Here is a 25,481-nt window from a genome sequence, read left to right as displayed (position 1 = left end):
TCTCTTTTTTTCTCATTGTGGCTCTCTCGCCCATTCTCATGCCACCTGCCTCTCTGTCCCGCTGTCCAACACAACCTCAGCCCCTGGGGGACTTGCAACGTAAATCGTACATGAACTTGTCAATTTGCAGTTTTATCACTCTTCTATTTTGTATGTGATTTAATTTGGAACAGTGTTTAGGATTAACTTTTAGTTGTTAAACCTCCTGTCTATTAGAGAAGAAGTCTTGATTTAGAGTCATTAAGATGTGCAGCACTGAAACAGTTCCTTCAGTTCAACTCATCGATGCTGACCAGATATCCTAAACTAATCTAGTCCCAATTGTCGACACTTCGCCATATCTCTGTAAACTCTTCCAATTCATATACCCATCCAGATACTTTTTAAATGTTGTAATTCTACCTCTATCATTTCCTCTGGTAGCTCATTCCATACATGCACCACCCTCTGTGTGAAAAGGTTGCCCCTTAGGTCCGTTTTAAATTTTTCCCCCCTCACCTGGAACCTATGCCCCCTCGTTCTGGACTTCCCCGCCCCCTCGTTCTGGACTTCCCCACCCCAGGGAAAAGACTTTGTCTATTTATCCCATCCATGCCCCTCATGATTTTATAAATCTCTATAAGGTCACCCCTCAGCCTCCAACGCAGTTAAAGGAAGGACCAAATAGAGAGGTTGTGTGGTTTAGAGTAGGAATTGGAGTAGACTGTAGCAATTGAGCAGCTGTCTGAAGCTATGACTATGCTGTAATATTTGTGATTCCACATGAAAAAGTGGTGTTATTTGAACTATGGATGAATCCCACCTGAAAGGAGGCGCTTGCATTCATAATGTTCAAGGATATACAATGACAGCTTACCAAAATAAAATCCTTTTTATTTCCTTAGATGAAGAAAGCAAGGCCTACTGATCCAATATTAAAAATATTATTGCTTGCTGCACGGCGTGTTCTGTTTGAAAATTCCTTTCCGGATTCTGTTTAAAAGGCAACATGACAACCTTTAATATTAATCTGAGCCTGCCATCATTCATGCGATACTGCACAAGCCAGAGATGTCTTGGTGACCCAGATGTTCTATTTATGGATAATGGGAGTGACCAGTTCAACACAGATCATCATATCGAGCAGTCAATCCCCTTGATGTCCGTTTATTCCAGACAGAAATATTTGAAACCATGTCATCCTGAAATTTCTCAAATCTGTTTGGTTAACCCTTTGCTATTCAGGCAAGACTGATCACATTTCCATTCTCGGTCACTATAGGGTTTTTTTTACATTATGATGATGGCAGAAATCATGTGCTCCTCCTTTGACAGCTCCTTCCAAACCCATATCCTCTATGATATGGGATATGGGCAGCTGATCCATAGGACCATCGGGGTCCCCTCCAAGACACAAACATCATCCTGACTTGGAACTATGTTGGCTTAGTCTCTACTGTTGCTGTATCAAAACCCTACAAGTTCCTTCCTCACAGCATTGTGGGTGTCCCACACCCTGTGGACTGCAGTAGTTCATAAAGCCAGCTAACTCGCACCTTCTAAGGGTAATTAAGGAAGGCAGTAAATGCTGGCCCTGCCAGTGGCATCCACAATCCATTAATGAATTTTAAAAAAGCACCATGGGAATACTTCAGTCATCACTATTAGATATATTGGAAATGCAGTTCCTACCACCACCTCTGCTGAATGATCCAATATTTCTTGGGTAATTGGAGTGTGTGTCAGAAGCTTTGGAAAAGGTGATTTCACCAAGCCTTCTCCATAATGTTCCAGAAGCTCTACAGTTCATGGGTTTCCTTTTCAACCTTTCTTCTCCCAGATCTTGCACCAACATACACTTAGCTAATTAGAGGGCGGCACGGTGGCACAGTGATTAGCACTGCTGCCTCTCAGCGCCAGAGACCTGGGTTCAATTCCCGACTCAGGCGACTGACTGTGTGGAGTTTGCACATTCTCCCCGTGTCTGCGTGGGTTTCCTCCAGGTGCTCCGGTTTCCTCCCACAGTCCAAAATGTGTAGGTTAGGTGAATTGGCCAGGCTAAATTGCCCGTAGTGTTAGGTGAAGGGGTAAAGGTAGGGGTATAGGTGGGTTGCGGTTCGGTGGGTCGGTGTGGTCTTGTTGGGCCGAAGGGCCTGTTTCCACACTGTAAGTAATCTAATCTAATCTAATTTCTGCCAGCCTGAATTTTTTTCTCTGCACAGACCCGAACAGTTAATGTGCCGGTCACAGCTCTGTATTGATTTGCAACTGCATTATATCAATGAGTTCGCCATCACTCATCAACACAATGCTTTGGTGCATCCATTAAATTCATAGTCATAGATACGTACAGCACAGAAACAGACGCTTCAGTCCAACCCATACGTGCCAAACAGATATTCTACATTAATCTAGTCCAATTTGCTAGCACTTGGCCCATATCCCTCTCAACCCTTCCTATTCACATAACCATCCAGATTCCTTTTAAATATTGTAATTTTACCAGTCTCCACCACTTCCTCTGGCAGCTCATTCCATATACACACTACCCTCTGCATGAAAAAGTTGCCTCTTAGATCCCTTTTAAATCTTTCCGCTATCACCTTAAACCTATGCCGTCTGTTTGGACTCTCCTACCCTGGAAAAAGACCTTGACATTTCACCTGAACCATGCCTCTCATGATTTTGGAAATTTCTGTTAGGTCACCCCTCATCCTCTGATGCTCTAGGAAAGCAGCCCCAGCCTATTTATTTCCCACAGTGTTAGGTGCATTAGTCAGAGGCAAATGGGTCTGGGTGGGTTACTCTTTGGAGGGTCGGTGTGGACTGGTTGGGCCAAAGGGCCTGTTTCCACACAGAGAATCTAATCTATTTAGATTCTCCTTATAGCTCAAACCCTGCAACCCTGGCCATATCCTTGTAAATCTTTTCTGAACCTTTTCAAGTTTCACAACATCTTTTCTATAGCTGCGAGACTAGAATTAAATGTGGTATTCCAAAAGTGGCCAAACCAATGTCCTATATCTCCAACATGATCACCCAACTCCTGTATTCAATACTCTGACCAAAAAAGGAAAGCATACCAAATGCCTTCTTCCCTGACCACTCGGCTTTCAAGGAACTATGAACCTGCACTCGAAGGTCTCTTTGTTCAGCAACACTCTCCAGGACCTTACCATTAAGTGTATTAGTCCTGTTCTGATTTGCCTTTCCAAAATGCAGCATCTCGCATTTATGTAAGTTAAACTCCATCTTTGAGGTGGAAAGGTAGGGTGGACCTGTTGGTCTCTTATTGCGAGTTTTTTTAAAAAATAATCTTTGTAACAGCATTAATTTGAACTTAGTTGTAATATTACTCTCTCCCTCCCAAAAACAAGTTCAGATGGATCTCCATTTACCAATTGATATGGACGACTGAAGGTGTGTTTAACTTGCATAGTGTCTGATCTGGATTATTGAAACAGCACCATCTGTGACTTGGGTCAGCTGGGGATGGATTTTTTTTTTTATTTGGCAGACTTTGATGCTGTGCTTCAGCCTCCAGCTGGCAATATCCATCTAAATAGGTGCCTCATCAGTGAGGGTTACTTAACTACGCGATAGACAGCTCCTGCTGGCTGATCAGAGTGCTGTTGGCAGCGGCTGTGTGTAATGTCTGTGACCTTAATTGCACTGCTGAAGGAGATCTGCAGCTATGCAGCTCCCACATAACAACATGCACAGTTCCTATCAGCATCGCATGTTGCTTTCTTTAAAAGAAGAAAAATAGGTTCTTGTGCATTTATTTATTCAAATCTTGACACATTGTCCTTTTATAGTTCAGCAGTTTCTTCACTACTCCCATCTCAGCTTTGCCTTACCTTGATCAGTAAATTTAAAATTTAGTCACCCTGGGCTGGCGAGATCCCACTCATTGATTTGTGGAAGGTTACTGTGACTCAGTTAAAGGGGCAAGCGGTAATATTACCCACAGCAGCCTTTGGGGCTAAGGATATTCCTCTGAACTTGCACTCTGTGCTGGATCTAGCAAGAATTCTGTGGGTTTTGGGAGGTCTGCGGAGTATAAAATCACAGTTGGCTTTGACCTATTCCTATGGCTGATGAGTTGCCGCTCAGGCAAACTAAGCTCAGGCAAGAGGCATTGGGCTTTTGGCTGAGGAGCCAGGATGAAATGGTGCCTTGATGTCAGCAAGGTATGGTACTTTCTCACAAGTTGGGGTGATGGGTATTTGAGGGGATGAGGGAGTGAGTGGGTGAAGCCTCCACTAGCACAGGACGGCCACTGGTGTTTAACACCAGATTTGTGCCCTACTTTGATAGTGGATTTTCTCCTGCTTTTATTTCCCACTGGTGCTGTGTCCTGATTTGATTATTGTTGCCTCTTGCTGTCTAATTAAAGCAGATTTATGCTGTCTGCTTCTGCCGTTAAGGCTTTGAGTTAATGCTCCAGTATCTATGCAGCTGGCAAAAGAAACCAGTTTTTATCCCTTTGACCAGTGTCAGATTCTCAACTTACTGTTCACACTCATCCCTGGTCTCTTTTTTTTCCACTGTTGAGTTTTTTTTAAGAGCATCTATTCTCAAAATCATAAATTATTAGTCTTGTATATATTTTGCCAAATGATCATATATCTGATCCAGTCCCTGATAAAGGCCTCTTTACAAAACCACAAATTGTATTTAATTGAAAGAAGTCTGGGGAAGGTTGGGGTGGGCTGCAGTTAAATGGTGCACTTCTTTCCAAAAAATGATTACAAGCTAGGCTTTAGGGAAATTTAGTACCTATACAGCCCGAAACACTCAGTTGCTGTTTGAGTTAACAGCTGCATCAGCCATCCCTCAGGTAGGTAAGGGAAATATTGGCTTGGGATCTTCTTTGACTGTTGGTGAAATGCATTTGCATTTCAAAATTAAAACCCAACCAGGTTACAACTGTTTGATTTACCATGTTTCATTTGTAGTGTCGCTCACATAAGTCGGACGTTAAAGTGGTGCAAGTGGCATGCCTGGCTGTGACGATATTAGACTTGGTCGTGTCTCTCCTCATGGTAATGGAAAAACATGCTTTGACTTAAGCCTGGGAGATCCTGAGGGGTCTGGACAGGGTGGATGTGACCAAGTCTGTGATTATGAGAAGGTAGAGGTGAATGGATTACTATTGAGAAAAGTGGGTGAAAGGTTATTGAGGGTAAGTGGGAATGGGGGGGTAATTGGATCAGCCATGACAGTAGGTGGAGCAGGCTTGAGGGGCCAAGTGGCCTGCTCCTCCTCCTACTTCTACTTCAAATATTTGTATTGTAAAGGATTTTACAGCCAATAAAATTCTTCTTGGAATAGTCAATGATATAATGTAGGAAATGGGGCAACCAATTTATGTAAAACAAGTCCCATCTTAAATAACAATTATGATAATAAGCAGGTATTTCTTTTTAATGCTGTCAGTTGAGGGATAGTTATTGGCTGGCACTATGGGGAGAACTGCTCTGTTTTTCTTTGGCAGAGTACCATGGGATTACCTTGGGATCTGTTAAGTTCACCTATGAGGACACAGAAGGTAGCCTCTGTTCAACGTACCATCCAAAAGATGGCTGTTCTGACAGTGGAGCATTCCCTCAGTACTGCACTGCCATGCCATCTGAGATTTTGCACTCAAGTCTCTGGAATGGTACTGAAACCCAAAGTTTCTGATACAAAGGGAAAGGTGGTGTCCACTAATGCACAGCTGACACATTCCCCTACTTGCTCATGATGTAGGGTGATATGGGAAAGGTACCTGTATCTCTCCAGCTGTGTCTTGACCAGAGTCAACACCATAAGTGGAGTAAAAAGAATTGGGTAGTGGGGCTGGGATTGAATCCAAAGAATTAACACAGATGATCTGAGTGGATTCAGTTTGGTGTGGCTGCTTGTAACTAAGGACAGCAGTAGTGAAGACGGAAACATTTTTATTGGACTGAATTTTCATAACTTGAATGATAATTAGAATTTATATTTCTAAATTAAGAAGAAAGGAATTTTGTTGCAACCTTTCCTCTTTCCAAGGTCAGGATGTTTTGTAGACAAGGCTATTCTTCTGGGACTGATGTAATGTGTGTATTTGGTTGATTTGTAGGTGATGGGGAATTTGTATCTACTGACACAGTTTGTCTGGACTGATGAATAGCCAGGAAGTAAAGAAGTTGGAGAGAATTTCAAAGGGGTCTTGCTTGGTTCTTACGGATATAACAGTTACATGATACTTTCAGCAAGGAAACAGTGAAATTGTTTTGTACCATGAAGTGTAACCAGTTCTGTGACCAAGTTTGGGGACTAGTTAGACGAAGATACAGTCACATGACTATTGGATAAAGGAGCAGAATTAGGCCGTTTGGCCCATTGCATCTATTGTACCATTCAATCATGGCTGATACTGTAAATGATACAATAAATGACCAATTAATTTGTTTCATGGTGTAGATGAGGGAGAATCTTGATGCGTATCTGACAGTAACCCCTTGCTTCCTTGCTGAAAGTATCATGTAATTATTATATCTGTAAGAACCAAGCAATGACCACCTTCAACTATAAATAAACTTGAGCATTGCCCCTTCACATTCAATGACATTACTTTCACTGAATCCCTTCTATCAACATCTGAGAGGTTATCATTGTCCAGACACTGATGAGTGAGTAGCTCATCTCCACGCTACGTATTATTGCTGTTCCTTCACTGTTGCTGGGTCAGTATCCTGGGTCAGAACTGCTTCTCTAATGGAATTGTACGTGTACCTACCTCCCCGTAGATTTCAGTGGTTCAAGAAAGCAGCTCACCACCAACTGTTCAAGGGCAATTAGGAATGTGGAATAAAAGCTGGCATAGCCAACAATCCCTACACAAATAAATTCTTAAAATTCAACTTGAGCTGCTGGACCCCAGACTAAGAACTTTTTTGTCAAAGATGTGACCTTTGGTAGCTCTCTGTCAACGCAGTGCTGAACAATCTTCAAAGTAACTTGTTGCACACGAGGCACTTCACCTTGTTCCTGAGACAGTGAGCTGCTGTGTGACCACCTTTACCTGAAAATTGAAATGTGATAACTGCATGGGCAGTGGTGTTTAATGAGACTTTCTTCATTGTATAAAGCATGAATGGATATTAACTGTGATACTTCTACTAATCTATGACGATTAAGGGGATGGATGAAGGATTCCGTTTTTTTCTTGGTATTGTTTTATGTTTTAGATTCATTGGCGGTTTCTTTCACATTTTGCAGCAAAAAAATGTGGGTTGGGTTATTTTTTGCGGGACAAGTTGCAAACTTGTCCAGTTTAGAATATTCACTTTTGCTGGAAAATAAATATCGTTGATTTGTGTCCCTGGGTGAATTGGTTATTCTGGGGTTGGTTGGGTGCTGGATTGAGATGATGTTTTTCATTTTCTCTCCCTCTGGGTGTGTGTCTGGTTTCTGCCTGGCCATTCCTCATTGAGGTCAGTAACTATCTGTATGAGGGAATTCAGTGCAACCGCCTTGTGGTGAATTGCATCACATTTGAGTCCCAGTGCGTGCTGCATTTAATCCAGTGCACACTCACCGCCTCTTCTCTCTGTTCTTACTTAAAAGCTCATTGTGTTATTTTACTCAGTTCCCACATCTAAGGAGCCGGAAGATTCCATCTGCCCATAACTGCATGCATCTCCTCCTGCGGGCATTGTTGCTACTGAAACATTTAGCTAATTTGTGGTTTGTGACTAAGCAGTCTTAATTTAAGCCAACTCCTGGATCTAACATCTGTGTAAGCTGTAAAACAAGGGGAGGAACTAAACCTCATTATGACTGGGACTGCAACTACCCCATGCACATTCTCCCTTTGGTTGTGGGGGTAGGGTCTGTTAATTGGGGAAAGCCAAGTAAGATTTTATAATTCCTTCTCATTGAATTCGTTCATCCTGTCCATCTCTCTCTTATGGTGGACTCATGGTGTTGGCATTGAAATGTAACCTCCTGACTCCCCAAAGTTTGTCCACAAAACTCTTCACTGCTTGGATGAGCGTGGTTGCAACAATAATCCAGAAGCTCGACACCATTGAAGACAGAAGCAGCTGTCTGATTGACACCCGATCCACCACCTTTAGCATGAAACCATTGCACCCCTGAGGTATAGTGGCAGTTGTGTGTACAATCTGCAAGACATACTATAGCAACTCATCAAGGCTTATCCAACACCGTGTTCCAAACCTGCAACTTGTAACACCCGATAGGACAAGGGCAGCAGATGCATGGGAACACCACCACTTGCAAATTCTTCTTCAAGCCATTCATAGTCCTGACTTGGAATGATATCGCTGTTCTTTCAATATTGCTGGGTCAAAATCCTGGAACTCCCTCCCAAATGGTATTGTGGGTGATTTTACACCAAATGGACTGTCGTGGTCCAAGAAGGCACAGTAGCTCATTAGTTAGCACTGCTGCTTCATAGTGTCAGGGACCCAGGTTCGATTCCGTCCTCGAGCTAAAGTCTGTGTGGAGCTTGTGCATTCTCTGTATGGGTTATCTCCGGGTGCTCTGGTTTCCTCCCCAATCCAAAGTTGTGCAGGTTAGGTGAATTGGCCATGATAAATTGCTCATAGTGTTCAGGAATGTGCAGACTAGGTGCGTTAGACAGGGGTAAATGTAAAGTAATAAGGTAGGGGAGTGGCTCTGGGTGGGTTACTCTTTGGAGGGTCGGTGTAGACTTGTTGGGCCTAATGGCCTGTTTCCATATTGTAGGGATTCTGAGTCCAGGGCAGCTCAGCAGCACTTTCTCAAGGGTAATTAGGGATGGGGAACAAATGCTGGCCTAGCCAGCACCTTTTTCGCATCTGGTTAACACATGCATTTTTAAAAGTAGGATCAGGAGAAGACTATACTGCTTCTTGAAAGCTCCATCATTGTCTCGGAACATGGCTGATATTCCACCTTAATATCACTATCTTGTACCATCACCACATCCTTTAAAGCCCTTCGTATCTAAAAATCTGAGTGTCAGTCACAAATATATTCACTGACTGAGTTTCTAAAATCCTCTTGGACAATGAGGTCCAAAGATGCAGAGCCCTCTGGATGAACAAATTCCTCCTTATGTCACTTCTAAATAGCTGCCATCCCTCCGCCCAAAAAGATGTGTTTGTTCTTGGGTCTCAGGCCAGGGGAAACAGTCTCTCAGTGCTTACTCTGCTAAGCTCTGTCAGAATTTTACACATTTCAATCAGATTACCTTACGTTTTTCTAAACAGCAGGGGCACGGTCAGTACTCCAGGACATTGTAGATGATTGATTTACCAGCCTGGCTCACTTATAGAACAGCAGACTCGTCATAATGGATTTGGACTCTTCCCACTTTGCCGGTCTAAACAGGTTTGGCTGTCTTAGCTGGCCAGGCACTCTGGATCTCAGTGCTGTTAGTACGTATGTTTAAGTTGATAGGTTAGATGATTTTTCCTGGTTTTGCCTGGACCCACCCACATTTCTCAACAGCTCCCTGCCCTGTCTAGCTGGGATGGGACAAGTTGAAGATTCAAGAGAAAGGCTTGAAAAACTAATGCAGCTTTGTGATTGTACCATCAGATTACAAACATTTCTCAGTCTGTGGATTGCTGCTGCTTTCGCCACCCATTTCAGTTAGTTCCTTTTTACCCCAGTTAGTTCCCATCTGCATACGTTTCCGGAAAACTGACTCTTGTCCCCAGTTCCATAAAGAATGAGCACCTGCATTTGTGTAGCATCTCTACACTCAAATGTTTCCAAACCTTATAAGGATGAGAAAAAGTAAGTAGCAAGGTAGAGGCGAATTAGGAAGACTGGGTGAATAAATCAGTGAGGAGGTTTTGAGTAAGGTCTTGATGGAGAAATTGAAGTTTGTGGATTTCCACTCATTTTGAGAGTGTTGTGGGCTGTGGTCCAGGTTTTATGAGCAGTCCCGTCCTCTATATATTTAAGACCCCTGGGGTTTGCAAAGCTGCCAATTTGCATCAATCTATTTGGAGCTGTTCCAGTTGCATTACTATAGAACAGTTTAATCTGCTTTTGTGAATGTCAGACAGGAACATCTCCTTCTTAGGAACAGGTCTGCGCTGTTGAGCAAGCTTGCTTACTTACATAATCGAGTTTTTTTTAGACTCTCATTTTATTGGCTGCAGCATTAGAGTTGTTGACCACTTGGTGACGTTAACTGCTAGTTAATGTCTCACTGTTGCTTCCAAAATGAACTGCTGATGGTGGAGATGGGAGGTTTTTTTTATTGCAGTCTTTTCATTATTAAGCTGTGCAGTTGATTTTCAGCAGTATTGGAACAAATATCAGAATTAGAGCATTACATTAATCTCTCACCTTGCCTTTCACAGCAGTCAGAGCAATCAGCAGGCCTCCAATCTCAGCACAACAATTCAAGCCTTAATCTCAAAGTCTAACCTTTATCCCACTCTGTTCCTTATCCTGAACACACACACACACACACACACACACACACACACACACACACACACACATATATATACACATTCTGACTTCTAGCCTATAATGCAACAACCCCGCATCCTTTACTTAGCCATTGCTGGCTGTGCCTTCAGCTCACGAGGCTGATTACTCTGGAATTCCCTCAGAAAGCCTCTGCTTTTCGTTTCTTCTCCTTTTATCACTGGTTAAAGAGTTGGATTTTAAACAATCTTTCGGTCCTTAATCCTCAGCCATGGTTTAGTTGGTCTGCTCTTCGATTAGTGAGCAAAGCTGGTAAATCAATCATCTGCAATGTCCTGGAGTACTGACTGGCCTTGCTGTCTAGAAGAGCATCAGTTATTCTGATTGAAATGTATAAAATTCTGAGAGCGCTTAACAGAGAAAGCACTGAGAGACTGTTTTCCCCTGGCCTACTTGCCAGGAACAAATACAGCCATGGTTCAGTTGGTACTTTGCATCGCGTGGTTCTGAGTTCATGTCTAGGGCCTGAGCACAACAATCAAGGCTGGCACTTCAGTGTAGTGCCGAGAGAATGCTGCATTGTCTGAGGTACCCCGTTGCACAGGAGTTGTTAAACTGAAGCCTTGGTTGTGATTATAGGTGCACTTGAAACACTATCTTGAAGGGGAGTTCCCCTTGTATTGGATACTGTACGTATCCCTCAAGCAACTCCATAAAAACAGATTATCTGGTGACCCACGTTGCTTGTTGTGATGAAATTAGATGCTACATATTATACATTACAACAGTGTGGAGAAAACTTGAAAAATATGTTGGCAGCAAGGAATTTTGTGACATCCTGGTCTTGTGCACTTTATTCTTAATTGCAAGCTTTTTTTTGTGAAACGCCTTGAGACGTTACAGCTCGGTACAGGCCCTTCGGCCCTTGATGACATTCTTCCTCGTTAGACACCACCCACTTCGTGACTTTAGTAGAGGTGACGGGGGTCTCAGAAGAGAGTAGCATTGTGGCTCAGTGATTAGCACTGTTGCCTCACTACACAGGGACCTGGGTTCAATTCCACCCTTGGACAACTGTCTGTATGGAGTTTGTACATTCTCCCCGTGTCTGCGTAGGTTTCCTCTGGGTGCTCCAGTTTTCCTCTCACTAACCAAGGATGTGCAGGTTAGGTGGATTGGCCAGGGGAAATGCAGGGTTACGGTGGTAGGGTATAGAGGTGGGTCTGCGCTGGATGTTCTTCAGAGGGTCGGTGTGGACTCTGTGGGCTGAATGGCCTGTTTTCACACTGGGGTTCTATGATTAAGTGCCAATCAGGCACATAACTGGGCAACAGCAGACTTTCATTAGAGAGGTGGCTGCTGCTGCTGCTGTTACTGGCAGTACACCCAGCTGAGGCCTGCATTTGATGACTGACCAAGGTACAGGTGAATGAGGGGGGAATCAAAGGGAGGGACTTTGGCTACTGAGGTAGAGAAACAACTGTCAGGCTGTTAAGGAACAGAAAAAAGTCATATTGGACTTGAAACATTAATTCTGTTTCTCCACAGATGCTGCCAGAATGGCTGACTTTCTCCAGCGCTTTCTGCTCTTATTTCATATTTTCAACATCTGCAATATCTTGCAGTTGCCTGAAGTCCCTTATTACTGGAACCATTCCAGTAATTTTTTTAAATAGTCCATGATGGGATGTGGACAACGCTGGTTGGGTCAGCATTTACTGCCCATCCCTGACTGCTCAGAAGACCGCAAAGAGTCAACCACATTGCTGTGGGTCTGGTGTCACATGTAGGCCAGGCCAGGTAAGGATGGCAGATTTCCTTCCCTGAAGGGAACCAGATGGGTTTTTATATGATGAGATTTTTCCTGCCAGATTTTTTGAATGGTGGGATTTAAAACCATGCCCTTCTTCAAAGACCGCAGATTCCCCCCAGACGTGATCGACGATGCCCTCCACCTCATCTCCTCCACTTCCCGCTCCTCCACCCTTGAGCCCCGCTCCTCCAACCGCCACCAGTTCAGAACCCCACTGGTTCTCACCTACCACCCCACCAACCTCCGATTACAGCGTATCATCTGCTGTCATTTCCGCCACCTCCAAACGGACCCCACCACCAGGGATATATTTCCCTCCCCTCCCCTATCAGCGTTCCGCAAAGACCACTCCCTCCGTGACTCCCTCGTCAGGTCCACACCCCCCACCAACCCAACCTCCATTCCCGGCACCTTCCCCTGCAACCGCAGGAAATGCAAAACTTGCGCCCACACCTCCTCCCTCACTTCCCTCCAAGGCCCCAAGGGATCCTTCCATATCCGCCACAAATTCACCTGCACTTCCACACACATCATCTATTGCATCCGCTGCACCCGATGTGGCTTCCTCTATATTGGGGAGACGGGCCGCCTACTTGCGGAACGCTTCAGGGAACACCTCTGGGACGCCCGGACCAATCAACCCAACCACCCCGTGGCTCAACACTTTAACTCTCCCTCCCACTCCACCGAGGACATGCAGGTTCTTGGACAACTCCATCGCCAGAACATAACAACACGACGGTTGGAGGAAGAACGCCTCATCTTCTGCCTGGGAACCCTCCAACCACAAGGGATGAACTCGGATTTCTCCAGTTTCCTCATTTCCCCTCCCCCCACCTTGTCTCAGTCGGTTCCCTCAACTCAGCACCGCCCTCCTAACCTGCAATCTTCTTCCTGACCTCTCCGCCCCCACCCCACTCTGGCCTATCACCCTCACCTTGACCTCCTTCCACCTATCACATCTCCATCGCCCCTCCCCCAAGTCCCTCCTCCCTACCTTTTATCTTAGCCTGCTGGACACACTTTCCTCATTCCTGATGAAGGGCTTATGCCCGAAACGTCGAATTTCCTGTTCCTTGGATGCTGCCTGACCTGCTGCGCTTTAACCAGCAACACATTTTCAGCCCCAAAACATTAGCCTATGGTTCTGGATTTGTAGTCCTATCCAGTGAAATTGACCCTGCCCCACCACCACTCCCCAGAAAATTCTCTATAGTATGCTCTCCAAGGCCTTGATGTTTTTTCTAAAGTGCAATGCCCTGAATTGAAGACAATACTCTAGGGCTATCTAGTTTTAGAAAGATTTAGCATTGCTTCCTTGTTTTAGTACTCTGTTAATCAAGGCAAAGATATTACGTGTGTTTTTAACAACCTTCTTAATTTGTTCTGCTATGTTCATAAACATACTATGCACATCTCTGGGCTTCTCTGTTCACCTACTCCCTTTAAAATTGTGCCATTTAGTTCACTTTGCTTTCCTCCTGCATCCTACTAGAATGACTCACTTCACACATGTCTGCATTAAATTTTATCTTCCATATGTCTGCCCGTTTCACCAGTCTGCTTGTGCCCTCCTAAAGTCTGTTATCATTCTTGTTTCCTGCAGTTCCAAGTTTGGTATCATTGGCAAACTTTGCAATCATACCCCTATAGTCCCAAGTCCATGTCATTAAAGTACAGGTCTCCCAAAAGAGAAGTGGTTGTGTTACTAATCTCCGTGACACTACTGTACAGGACTGCTTCCCACTCATTTGAGAAACAGCCATTCATTGGTGCTCTCAGCTTTCTCTCCTTTAGTGAATTGTGTATCCATGCTTCTGACACCCCAGTCATCTCATGGGCTTTGAAATAATGTGGTATCTTGTCTAAATGCCTTTTGCAAGTCCAAGTGCACAATACATCAGTTGCTCTACTCTCATAAACCTTTTGTGTTACTTCAACAAAGAGCTTGATCGAAATTGATTTTTTTAAAAAGTGTTGCCAGTCAACGTTGCAACTAATAATTAAAAGATAAAAAGGTTACCTGTATCTTTATGCCTCGGAATTTATTTTCTTGATTGAAGTAGATGTGAAGCATTCACAAATCAATGCCAAACAGCTATTTTACTGGTCTATTCAAAGTGGCACTTGATCCCATTTGTGACTGAAGAGGATAGTGGAGCACATCTTTGGCGCTTTGTGGGTTTGCCTGATATGCTTATGGACACCACTGGGTGGCGTATTTCCCTGCTGTCTTCCTGATTGAGTTTTGGAGGTGTAGAGCCTTTCCTAAAGTTGGCGAGCATATATTTGTTTATTCCAGCCTGCCCCTGTCGTTGTAATTTTGAGTTGTTAAGAATGGTGTATGATCAACAAAATGAGTTTTCATGTGTTTGCAACTGGGGAGGCCATTTGTCCCATCTAGCTGATCCTAACAAACAATCCTAGCCACCCACTTATAGTCATAGAGCATGAAACAGACCCTTCGGCCCAATCAGTCCATGCTGACCATGTTCCCGAACCAAACTAGGCCCACCAGCCTGTGGTTGACACATATCCCTCCAAACCTTTCCCATTCATAAAATTATCCAGAATGTATTTTTAAATGTAATAACTGTACATTAATCCACCATTTCCTCTAGCAGTTCATTCCATACAAACCACTACATGTAAAAAGAAAAGGTGTCCTCATGCCTGTTTTAACTACACTTTGCATCCGGTAAAACTGCACACTTTTTACAACACAGCAGACCATTTGGCTCCAGCCATCCATTCTGGTGGTTCTTAGGAAGGCCTAAAACGTTAACTTTATTAAAGTACGTAAGATCCTGAATGGTTTAACAAGTTGAAAGGGGTGAGCTCAGAACTGGGGGGTGATCTTTTATATCAGAGGTGAGGAAAAGGGATTATCTTGGAGAGTTTTGAAACTTTGCCTTAAAAATTGGTGAAGGCAGGGCCATTGAAAATCTTTAAGGTGGAGAATTTTGTTAGACGAGAGAATGAAAGGTTATTAGGTGCATGTGGGAATGTAGAATTCGAGACAGGAACAGCTCAGCCATGATCTCTTCACAGACCTGCTGAACTTTTCCAGCAACTTCTGTTTTCGTTCTGACGTTATGCTTCACACGAACCTCATGCATCTTCTTTTTCATCACTGCCTATCAGTAGAATCTCAGATCACTTTCTCCTATGTCTTCACATCAACTATGGCTGTGAGGACAATTCCAAATGTTTTTGATCTGTCCTGGCCCACAGCGAACTGTTCCACAGTTGTGCATTTTGTGAAGAGACCCAGTGCTGAAGATGCCTGTTATTAGTTTGTTTCCATGTTTATTCCTTATGTTGTGTGTTTGAAATTAGCTTCTAGGATTAAACCTTTTGAGACTGCTCAATATTTTACATATTTCTTCCAGGACACTCTCTCCCTTTTAATTCTTTTAAGTTTAGGTTTTTCTAGCCTATTAAAGGGTGCACTTATATAAACACCACCTTTTTTTTTAAATGTTGGGATATTCCAAAGTGTTTGAATGCTCAGTTGGGTAACTTGTGAAATGTAGCCAGTGTTTTAATGTAAGAAACAAAATGAGCACCTGGAAACAGCAAAGTAATCAAAATATTTTTTTTAAATTGATGATTGAGAGATAATTATTGGTAATATGAAAATAGGGACATGTTGCTTTCTTCGAGTAAAAAATGAGGTCTGCAGATGCTGGAGATCACAGCTGCAAATGTGTTGCTGGTCAAAGCACAGCAGGCCAGGCAGCATCTCAGGAATAGAGAATTCGACATTTCGAGCATAAGCCCTTCATCAGGAATAAGAGAGAGTAGCCAAGCAGGCTAAGATAAAAGGTAGGGAGGAGGGACTAGGGGGAGGGGCGATGGAGGTGGGATAGGTGGAAGGAGGTCAAGGTGAGGGTGATAGGCCGGAGTGGGGTGGGGGCGGAGAGGTCAGGAAGAGGATTGCAGGTTAGGAGGGCGGTGCTGAGTTGAGGGAACCGACTGAGACAAGGTGGGGGGAGGGGAAATGAGGAAGCTGGAGAAATCTGAATTCATACCTTGTGGTTGGAGGGTTCCCAGGCTTTCTGTTTTGCACTGATCAGGACAAATGTAAAAATACAAAATTTCAAACCATCACAGCAATATAGTTTAGAGGAGCTTTACCCAGAATGAGCATTACTTCTTAATATAAGAATAAGTTTTATAGGTTGGGCTTGTTTTGACTTTTAGAATTTAGAAGAATAAGAAAGGACTTCATTAAAGTACGTAAGATCCTGAATGGTTTAACAAGTTGAAAGGGGTGAGCTCAGAATTGGGGGGTGATCTTTTATATCAGAGGTGAGGAAAGGGGATTATCTTGGAGAGTTCTGAAACTTTGCCTTAAAAATTGGTGAAGGCAGGGCCATTGAAAATCTTTAAGGTGGAGAATTTTGTTAGACGAGAGAATGAAAGGTTATTAGGTGCATGTGGGAATGTAGAATTCGAGACAGGAACAGGTCAGCCATGATCTTATCAAATGGTAGAACAGGTTCAAGGAACCTAATGGGCTAATTCATATGTTAGTATGTCCAGAATAAAGAATGCTGATCGATTGGCCGAGGGGTTGCTAATTAATCTAAATCTCTCTTTCTGAAGTATAAATTGTAGTGATAATTTTAATTTTGGTATTCATATGTTCGTCCTGATGTGTGCAAGATTTAAAAAAAAGCATTGGCAACATGTCTGCCTCCCCATGTCCTGTATTATCAAGCAGTATTGATAAATATTGGCCATGGCACTCGGAAAATGGCTGGGGACTAGGTTTAATGTCTCAGGGCGATCCTGATTCCCAGTGTGGTGTGCAATGCTGTGCCTTAGTAATTGGGTTTGAACCTGCAATCTTCTGACATGGAAACTGAGACTACCACTTAGATTCAGCTCTTGCAGAACCGGACCTTTCCTTCATGACCAGATCTGACTGCGATGCTTCAGATGCACTCTGACCAGACATTGTAGAGCGGGAATGTTGGCTTCAAACTTTAGCGGGTCCTATTAACCATTTGTTAAAAATCTTTACTCTTTTCATTGCCAGTCTCCTCTGTGTACCTTGCACCGGGTTGTGTCCAAAAATTTGCCCGGTGAATGTCAAGACCATCGAATCGGTGACAGCTGCTCAGGAGCTGCGAGGTTGCACCATCATCAAAGGCAGCTTGGTCATCAACATCCGTGGAGGAAGTAAGTACCAGAAGACATGTTGCTGCCTTAGAATGTTGTTATTTTACTTGTCTCCGTGTATCCCAACGTGAGCGAGTCTACAGCTGGTTTCAGAAGGAAACCTTTCTGTTCTGCATTTATTAGACAGCAGTTGGAGAGTGTGTGCGCAGGATGCAAGGAGCTGAGTTAATGAATAATTTACCTCCACAGGAAAACGAAAATGCAAGAAGCAAGTGTTTTTCTTTAATTTGTGCTTCAAATTAAAAGCAGTAATTACTTTCACCAGTAAACATTAAATACTGTGGATGATAAAATTTAAATAAAAGCAGAAAGTGATTGAGGCACTCAGCAGGTCTGGCACCATCTATGGAGAGAAAAGCAGAGTTAACATTTGTAGAAAGGACTTATACTGGACTCAAAACGTTAACTTTGTTTCTCTTTCCACAGAAATTGCCAAAGCTGCTAGATAACCATTACTATGCGATTTGGTAACACTTTGGTGATTTCTGTGTTTTGAAGCTTTTCCCTGTTATATAGTCATAAAGCACGGAAACGGACCCTTCAGATCAACTCATCCATGCCAACCAGCCATCTCAATCTCATCTCGTCGCATTTGCCAGTGTTTGATCTATTTCCTGCTTAAACACTTCTTATTCATGCACCCATCCAGATGCCTTTTATGATGCCTAGATTCACGCCTGTGACCTATGGCAATATTCTTTCTTTTGCAGCTCTTCCATAGGTGGTCACACGATACTGTTGTGTTTGTTGGAAAAGCTCACACTTGCTTTATGTTCTTAGCAGCTTTGTTTTTGATTGGCTCATTTTTCTAATCAACCTGTTCAGAGATGAGATTGCACGCCTCTGGGGCAGATGGCTCTTGAACCCAATTTTCCTCATCCAAAGGTAGGGACACTACCACTGTTTCACAAGAGAGGCCCCTCCGAGCAGCTTCTTCAGTGATGCCATCAAATTAAGGCAGCTGTTTGTGATAGCAGCAGGACTAGTTCTTTAGCCCCTTGAGCCATGGAGACCGAGAACATGATTGATCCATTTACCTGCCTGAGCTCCACGTCCCTCGATATGCTTATCTCACAAATGATCTGTCAGTCCCAGTCAGCCTTGAAGGCTTCTTTTGGGGATGAGGGTCATGTGAGGGTTCTAACTTATGAGTTTATTGGGAACAGAACTGACTAGATTGCTCTATCATGAGCTGGCATGAGCTCATTGGGCCAACTGCTCTGCAACTGTGCCATAATGACTCTGTGACTGCAGGAAGGAAAAGCAACAGATACATTGGCACAAAGCAAGCTGTCTGTGGAGGCAGTCTGGTAGGCACAGAAGTTAGGTCAGCCAAGTAAGAGAGAATTTAAGGATTAAAAAGGTTAAGCACAACACAACTTTAAGTAGAAGATACCTTAAGATATTTAAAGGATAAGTAAGTCTTTAAGTGCTAATTAAAATGGTTAGAGGATAATTTGTGTATCTTAAAGGGTATATTAAGGTTTTGAGAAATTTGTAATGACATTAAATAATGCATGAAGGGAGACAAGTTAAAATGAGAGTGATAGTCTGTGTTAAATGGAATCTGATATTGGTACTTGGTTCTGCTGATATAGTTATTGACTGCCAGACTCTCTCTTTTTTAAACAAAATTCCTTTGTATGACAAGTTAATGACTGCCACATGTTACTGATATCATCCTTTCACAACCTTCACTAGCCTATATATGCCAACTATTTTGGTGACAGATAAAAAAAAATGCAGATGCTAGAATCCAAAATAGACAGGCAGGAGGCTGGAAGAACACAGTAGGCCACGCAGCATCAGGAGGTGGAGAAGTCGATGTTTCAAGTGTAACCCTTCTGCAGGACTCGGGGTGGGTGTGGGGGGAGCTGCAGATAAAGCGGGTGGTGGGGACAGGGTGGTGAAGTGGAGATGGGTGAAAACAGGGGAAAGCGAGGACTGCTGATGCTGGAGGTCAGAGCCGTGAGTGTGCTGCTGGAAAAGCACAGCAGGTCAGGCAGTATCCGAGGAGCTGGAGAATTGATGTTTCGGGCAAAAGCCTGATGAAGGGCTTATGCCTGAAATGTTGATTCTCTTGCTCCTCAGATGCAGACTGACCTGCTGTACTTTTCCAGCACCACACTCATAGGTGAAAACAGATAGAGGGTATGACCTGGTTGGTCAGTGGGAGGAATGAATCCAGTAAGTGACTGGGAGGAGTGGAAGGGATGGGGAGGGAGGGACAGGGAGGTCCAGTCAGCCCCCGCGGGCCTGGCTGCAATGCTCCGTGAGCCGTTCTCTAAGTTTGCATTCGGCCTCTCCGATGTAGAGAAGGCCACATCGGGAGCACTGATGCAGTAAACTGAGTTGGAAGAGAGGCAGGTGAACCTCTGTCTCACCTGGAAGGACTGTCTGGGGCCCTGGATGGAGGTGAGGGGGGGTTGTGTACTGTAGGTTTTGCATCTTTTCTAGTTGCAGAAGAAGGTATTCAGCAGGGGTAGGGTGTGACCATGGTGCAAACCAAGGATTGTCGAAGGGAACTGTCCTTGCAGAAGCACCGCAAATTTGAGGAACAACACCTCATCATCTGCCTGAGCAGCCTGGAGGACTCGACATTGAATTCTCCAATTTCAAATAACCTCCCTTCCCAGACCCTCCCTGTCCCTTCCACTCCTCCCAGCCACCATCCGGATTCATTCCTCCCACAGACCAATCAAGTCGTACCCTCTATCTTTCATCACCAATCCCCACCTCACCCCCCTGCCTCCGCTACCCCTTTTATCTGCAACTTCCCCCACACCCACCCCCAGTCGTGAAGAAACGTTACACCCGAAGCGACGACTTCTCCACCTCCTGATGCTGCCTGGTTTGTCGTGTTCTTCCAGCTTCCTGCCTGTCTATTATCTATTTTGGTGATGTCATTGTGACTACACCAGTGTTAAATTGGTCAATGTGTTGCAGTTCAGTTGGGGAGAGTGATAGAGAGGGGACTCAGTAAAGGATTGAAAGTTTAGATTGATTGTGCAGTTAAACAGACAGATGGAAGATTAAAAGTAAGTTTTTAAAAAATGTTGCAAATTTATTGGAACAAAGGGGCAGCTTTGAACTGTTTCTGAATAATAAGCAAGACTTCAGTGATCCAGGAGAATGGGTAAATCAGTGCTTTTGGTTATTTAGATTCCAAGTCAATTGGTGAAGCATAAAACCAGAGACTACTATCTGACTGTTGGTCTATTCACAGAATCCAGTGCTACATGTGCCAAACCTGTGTTTTAGCAATCTCTGATCAGAATGTATTATGACACACCTCTTAGGTGGAATTCAAATCCAGGACAGATGTGCAGGTCAGGTGAATTGGCCATGCTAAGTTGCCCATAGTGTTAGGTGCATTAGTCAGAGGGAGATGGGTCTGGGTGGGTTACTCTTCGGTGGGTTGGTGTGGACCTGTTGAGCTGAAGGGCCTGTTTTCACACTGTAGGGAACCTAATCTAATCTAACTCTGTGCCTCAAGAGCCTTAGCATTCTCTCTTCATACCCTTTCAGATAAACCAGTTTAAACAATTACAGGCCCTGAAAAGGGCCTCTTTATAAATATTTTTAATCATCCTGATGCTATGGCACATGTCTGCAGCAGGTGGGACGTGAACCCTAGCCTTCTGACCTTGAGGAAGGGACACTACCACTGCTCCACAAGAACACTCAGCCTCTCTGTGTAGGTATTTTTAAACAACCTGTTCAAATATAGGATAGTGAAAGAAAGGTAGGATAGTGAAGGTGGTGTTTGGTATGCTTTCCTTTATTGGTCAGAGTATTGAGTACAGGAGTTGGGAGGTCATGTTGCGGCTGTACAGGACATTGGTTAGGTCATTGTTGGAATATTGTGTGCAATTCTGATCTCCTTCCTATCAGAAAGATGCTGTGAAACTTGAAAGGATTCAGAAAAGATTTACAAGGATGTTGCCAGGATTGGAGGATTTGAGCTATAGGCAGAAGTTGAATAGGCTGAGTCTATTTTCCCTGAAGCGTCAAAGGCTGAGGGGTGAACTTAGAGGTTTATAAAATCCTGAGGGGCATGGATAGGGAAACTAGACAAGGTCTTTTCCCTGGGGTCAGGGAGTCCAGAGCTAGAGGGCATAGGTTTAGGGTGAGAGGGGAAAGATGTAAAAGAGACCTAAGGGACAACTTTTTCATGCAGAGGGTGGTACGGGTATGGAATGAGCTGCCAAAGGAAGTAGTGGAAACAGGCCCTTTGGCCCAACAAGTCCACACCGACCCGCCGATGCGCAACCCACCCAGACTCATTCCCCTACATTTACCCCTTTACCGAATACTACAGGCAATTCACCTAACCTACACATTTTTTTTTGGACTATGGGAGGAAACCCACGTAGACATGATTAGAATGTGTAAACTCCACACAGTCAGTCGCCTGAGGCAGGAATTGAACCCGGGTCTCTGGCGCTGTGAGGCAGCAGTGCTAACCACTGTGCCACCGTGCCGCCCACGATTTAGGTTGGGATATTTGGTCGGCATGGACGGGTTGGACTGAAGGTCTGTTCCCTTGCTGTACATCTCTATGACTCAATAAATGTGCTATGACAGAGCTCTGGTACAGATAGGACTTGAACCTGAATCTCCAGACCCCAGTCTGTCTCTCAATTGTTTTTCTATTAACCTATTTTTCTAATCAACTATACAGAGATGTTATTACACATCTCTGGAGTAGATGGGACTTGAACCTGAGTGCCTTGGTCCAGGGGTAAGGACACGAACACTGCATCATAAGAACGCCTGAAAGTGCTCTAAGTACTTAATCAGTGTCTTCACCTACGTATCTTACCATATAATTAAAATGGCTTTAACTTCAGTGACTAGACAGTGCAGCAAAGCAATTGTACAAGCTGATGGAATTTTACAATACACGGCCAGACAGTGAAATACAAGTGTCAAGATTATTTACAGTGTGTTGGTTGGACGTCAGTCAGTTTTTTTGTATTCAGTTCTTGTTGCATCTTTTCAGAGAAAAGGGAATGAACGACAAAGGAAATGAAGGTGACAGTTAAAGGAGCTCATTATTAAATGAGAACACAAGATAGATCCAATATGGTTTCATCATAAATTAGGAGAGGAAATAAAGATAAAAACATTTAAAATGGATAAGAACACAGTGTTGAAAGTTTAGATTAACCTGCCCAAGCAGGTTAGCAATAAAACAACTGAGGGACATTTCAAACACACTTGGATGCTCTGAGTGAGTTTGAATAAAAGTGGATGAACTTTGAAGAGTAAACAGTTGCTTCTTGTCCTTGGCTCTTGTACAAAGAAACATTTATGTGACAAAGTCCTGGATTGTGAAACTTCTTTTTTGTTTCGCTCTATCAGATGAAGGGTTTTCTGAAAGCAATGTCTGCTCTCTGGTGTTTGGTTTTGAAACTGCAGCTGGTTTCTGCAAATTTGGAGAGAGGTGCCATTTACTCATTCCAGACCTTTGTCACTCTGCATTAACAAATTCTACCTTCCTGCTCCACCCCAACATACTCCCTGTCCCCACTCCCCCCCACTCTCTTCCCCTCCTCCTTCACTTCTCAATTCCACCCAAACCCCACTCCCCCCAGCTCACTGTCCCCACCCAGCATGATCTCCTTGGCTCATGCTCTCCCCTGCGCTCTCTTTCCCTGCTGTCACTCTCTCTACACCCCCACTCTCTCTGCACTCACTCTCTCTTTCCCTGCTCTCACTCACTCTCTGCCCCCGCTCTCGCGCTCTCTCTCTCTCTCTCTCTCTTGCCCCCTTTACTGTCAATAGACAATAGGTGCAGGGGTAGGCCATTCTGCCCTTTGAGCCAGCACCACCATTCATTATGATCATGGCTGATCATCCTCAATCAGCATCCTGTTCCTGCCTTATCCCCATTACCCTGGATTCCACTATCCTTAAGAGCTCTATCCAACTCTTTCTTGAAAGTATCCAGAGACTTGGCCTCCACAGCCTTCTGGGGCAGAGCATTCCATACACCCATCACACTCTGGGTGAAAAAGTTTCTCCTCAACTCTGTTCTAAATGGCCTACCCCTTATTTTTAAGCTGTGTCCTCTGGTTTGGCACTCACCCATCAGCGGAATCATGCTTCCTGCCTCCAGAGTGTCCAATCCTTTAATAATCTTATACATCTCAATCAGATCCTCTCTCAGCCTTCTAAGCTCACTTTCTTTCTTGTTCTCTCCAGATCTTTACTCCTCTTTTTTTGTTTCATTTCTCCATCTCTTGTTTCTAATGTTCTCTTTTCCAAGCCCAGTTGCTCCAATCTTTCAACGTAAGATAGTCCCGCCATTCTGAGAATTGACCTCGTGAACCTACGCTGCACTCCCTCTTTGAGAATGTCTTTCCTCAAATTTGGAGACCAAAACTGCACACAATATTCCAGGTGCGGTCTCACCAGGGCCCTGTACAGCTGCAGAAGGACCTCTTTGCTTCTATACTGCATTTCTCTTGTTATGAAGTCCAGCATGCTATTAGCTTTCTTCACTCCCTGCTGTGCCTGCATGCTTGCTTTCATTGACTGATGTACAAGAACACCCAGGCCTCTTTGAACTGCCCCTTTACCTAACTTGACTCAATTTAGGTAGTAATCTGCCTTCCTGTTCTTGCCACCAAAGTGGATAACCACACATTTATCCACATTAAGCTGCATCTGCCATGCATCCGTCCACTCACCCAGCCTGTCCAGGTCACCCTGTATTCTCCTAACATCTTCCTCACATTTTCACCCAGCCACCCAGCTTTGTGTCATCAGCAAATTTGCTAATATTACTTTTAATACCATCATCGATATCATTAATGTATATTGTAAAAAGCTACGGTCCCAGCACTGATCCCTGCGGTACATCATTGGTCACCTCCTGCCGTTCCGAAAGAGAGCCGTTTATCACTACTCTTTGTTTCCTGTCAGCCAACCAACTTTCAATCCAAGTTAGTACTTTGTCCCCAATACCATGTGCCCTAACTTTGCTCACTAACCTCCTATGTGGGACTTTATCAAAGGCTTTCTGAAAGTTCAGATACACTACATCCACTGGATCTCCCTTGTCCATCTTCAGAGTTGCATCCTCAAAAAATTCCAGAAGATTAGTCTTCAGTCTAGCTTGCTCTCATTCTCCCTTGCTCTGTATCACCTTCTCTGTCTCCCCTTCCTCTCTCTGTCCAAACGCCCCCACTCACCGCCACGCACGCGCACACACGCGCGCGCACACACACAAACGCGCGCGCACACACACACACCCCCCTACCTTTGGCCTGAAGTTTGTAATACCAATCACTTTCTTTCTTGTTCTCTCCATCTTTACTCTTTTTTTGTTTAATTTCTCCATCTCTCGTTTCTAATGTTCTCTTTTCCACCTGCACCCTGAAACACAGAATCCAGATCAGAATTATTTCTTTGTCTTATTGCCCTCCCTCACTGTGCTTCTAGTTCCTCACATTCTTTTCTCTTGTCTCATGTCTCTTTTTACAGGAGAATCTGTTAATTCTGTGAATGAAGTTTAGGAAATTCTACTCTGCTATGTTTGTCTCCCACAGCTTTAGTGCTGCTGTATAACCTCTACCATCTCAGGTCCCTTTTATCTGTGCAGTAGTAGCACTGTGAAGCTGAGAAAATCCTAATTTCTGACATGTCCTTTCAGCTAACATTGCAGCAGAGTTGGAAGCAAACCTGGGCCTGATCGAGGTGATCAGTGGGTACCTGAAGATTCGCAGCTCCTATGCTTTGGTGTCGCTGTCTTTCTTTCGCAGCCTGAGGTCGATCCAAGGTGAAACTCTGGAACCTGGGTAAGCCATGGGTACAGTGGCTTTACATAGAGTTGCAGAAAGATACATCATTGAAACAGATCCTTCAGTTCAATTCATCCACATCAACCAAATAGCCTAAATTAATCTAGTCCCGTTTGTCAGCATTTGGCCCTTATCCCTCTAAATCCTTCCTATTCATAAACCTATTCAGATGTCTTTTAAATGTTGTACCCACTTCCACCACTTCCTCTCGCAGCATTTCATACATGCACTACCCTCTGTTTGGAAAAATTGTC

The 25,481-nt window shown here is 44.0% G+C and overlaps 1 protein-coding gene across 1 annotated transcript in view; it reads left to right on the top strand.

The window, feature by feature from the left end:
* LOC132829094 (insulin receptor-like) overlaps positions 1-25,481 on the top strand; it is a 262,793-nt gene that overhangs the window by 177,772 nt on the left and 59,540 nt on the right. The window contains exons 4-5 of the mRNA XM_060846407.1: positions 17,274-17,416; positions 25,080-25,224. Of these exons, the coding sequence (XP_060702390.1) occupies positions 17,274-17,416; positions 25,080-25,224 (288 nt within the window). The remainder of the gene's footprint in view (positions 1-17,273; positions 17,417-25,079; positions 25,225-25,481) is intronic.

Source organism: Hemiscyllium ocellatum, chromosome 28 (genome assembly GCF_020745735.1).
Source record: "Hemiscyllium ocellatum isolate sHemOce1 chromosome 28, sHemOce1.pat.X.cur, whole genome shotgun sequence".
NCBI lineage: Eukaryota > Metazoa > Chordata > Chondrichthyes > Orectolobiformes > Hemiscylliidae > Hemiscyllium > Hemiscyllium ocellatum.
Note: the sequence above shows the minus strand (reverse complement) of the source record. Positions and strands in the feature narration are given on the sequence as shown.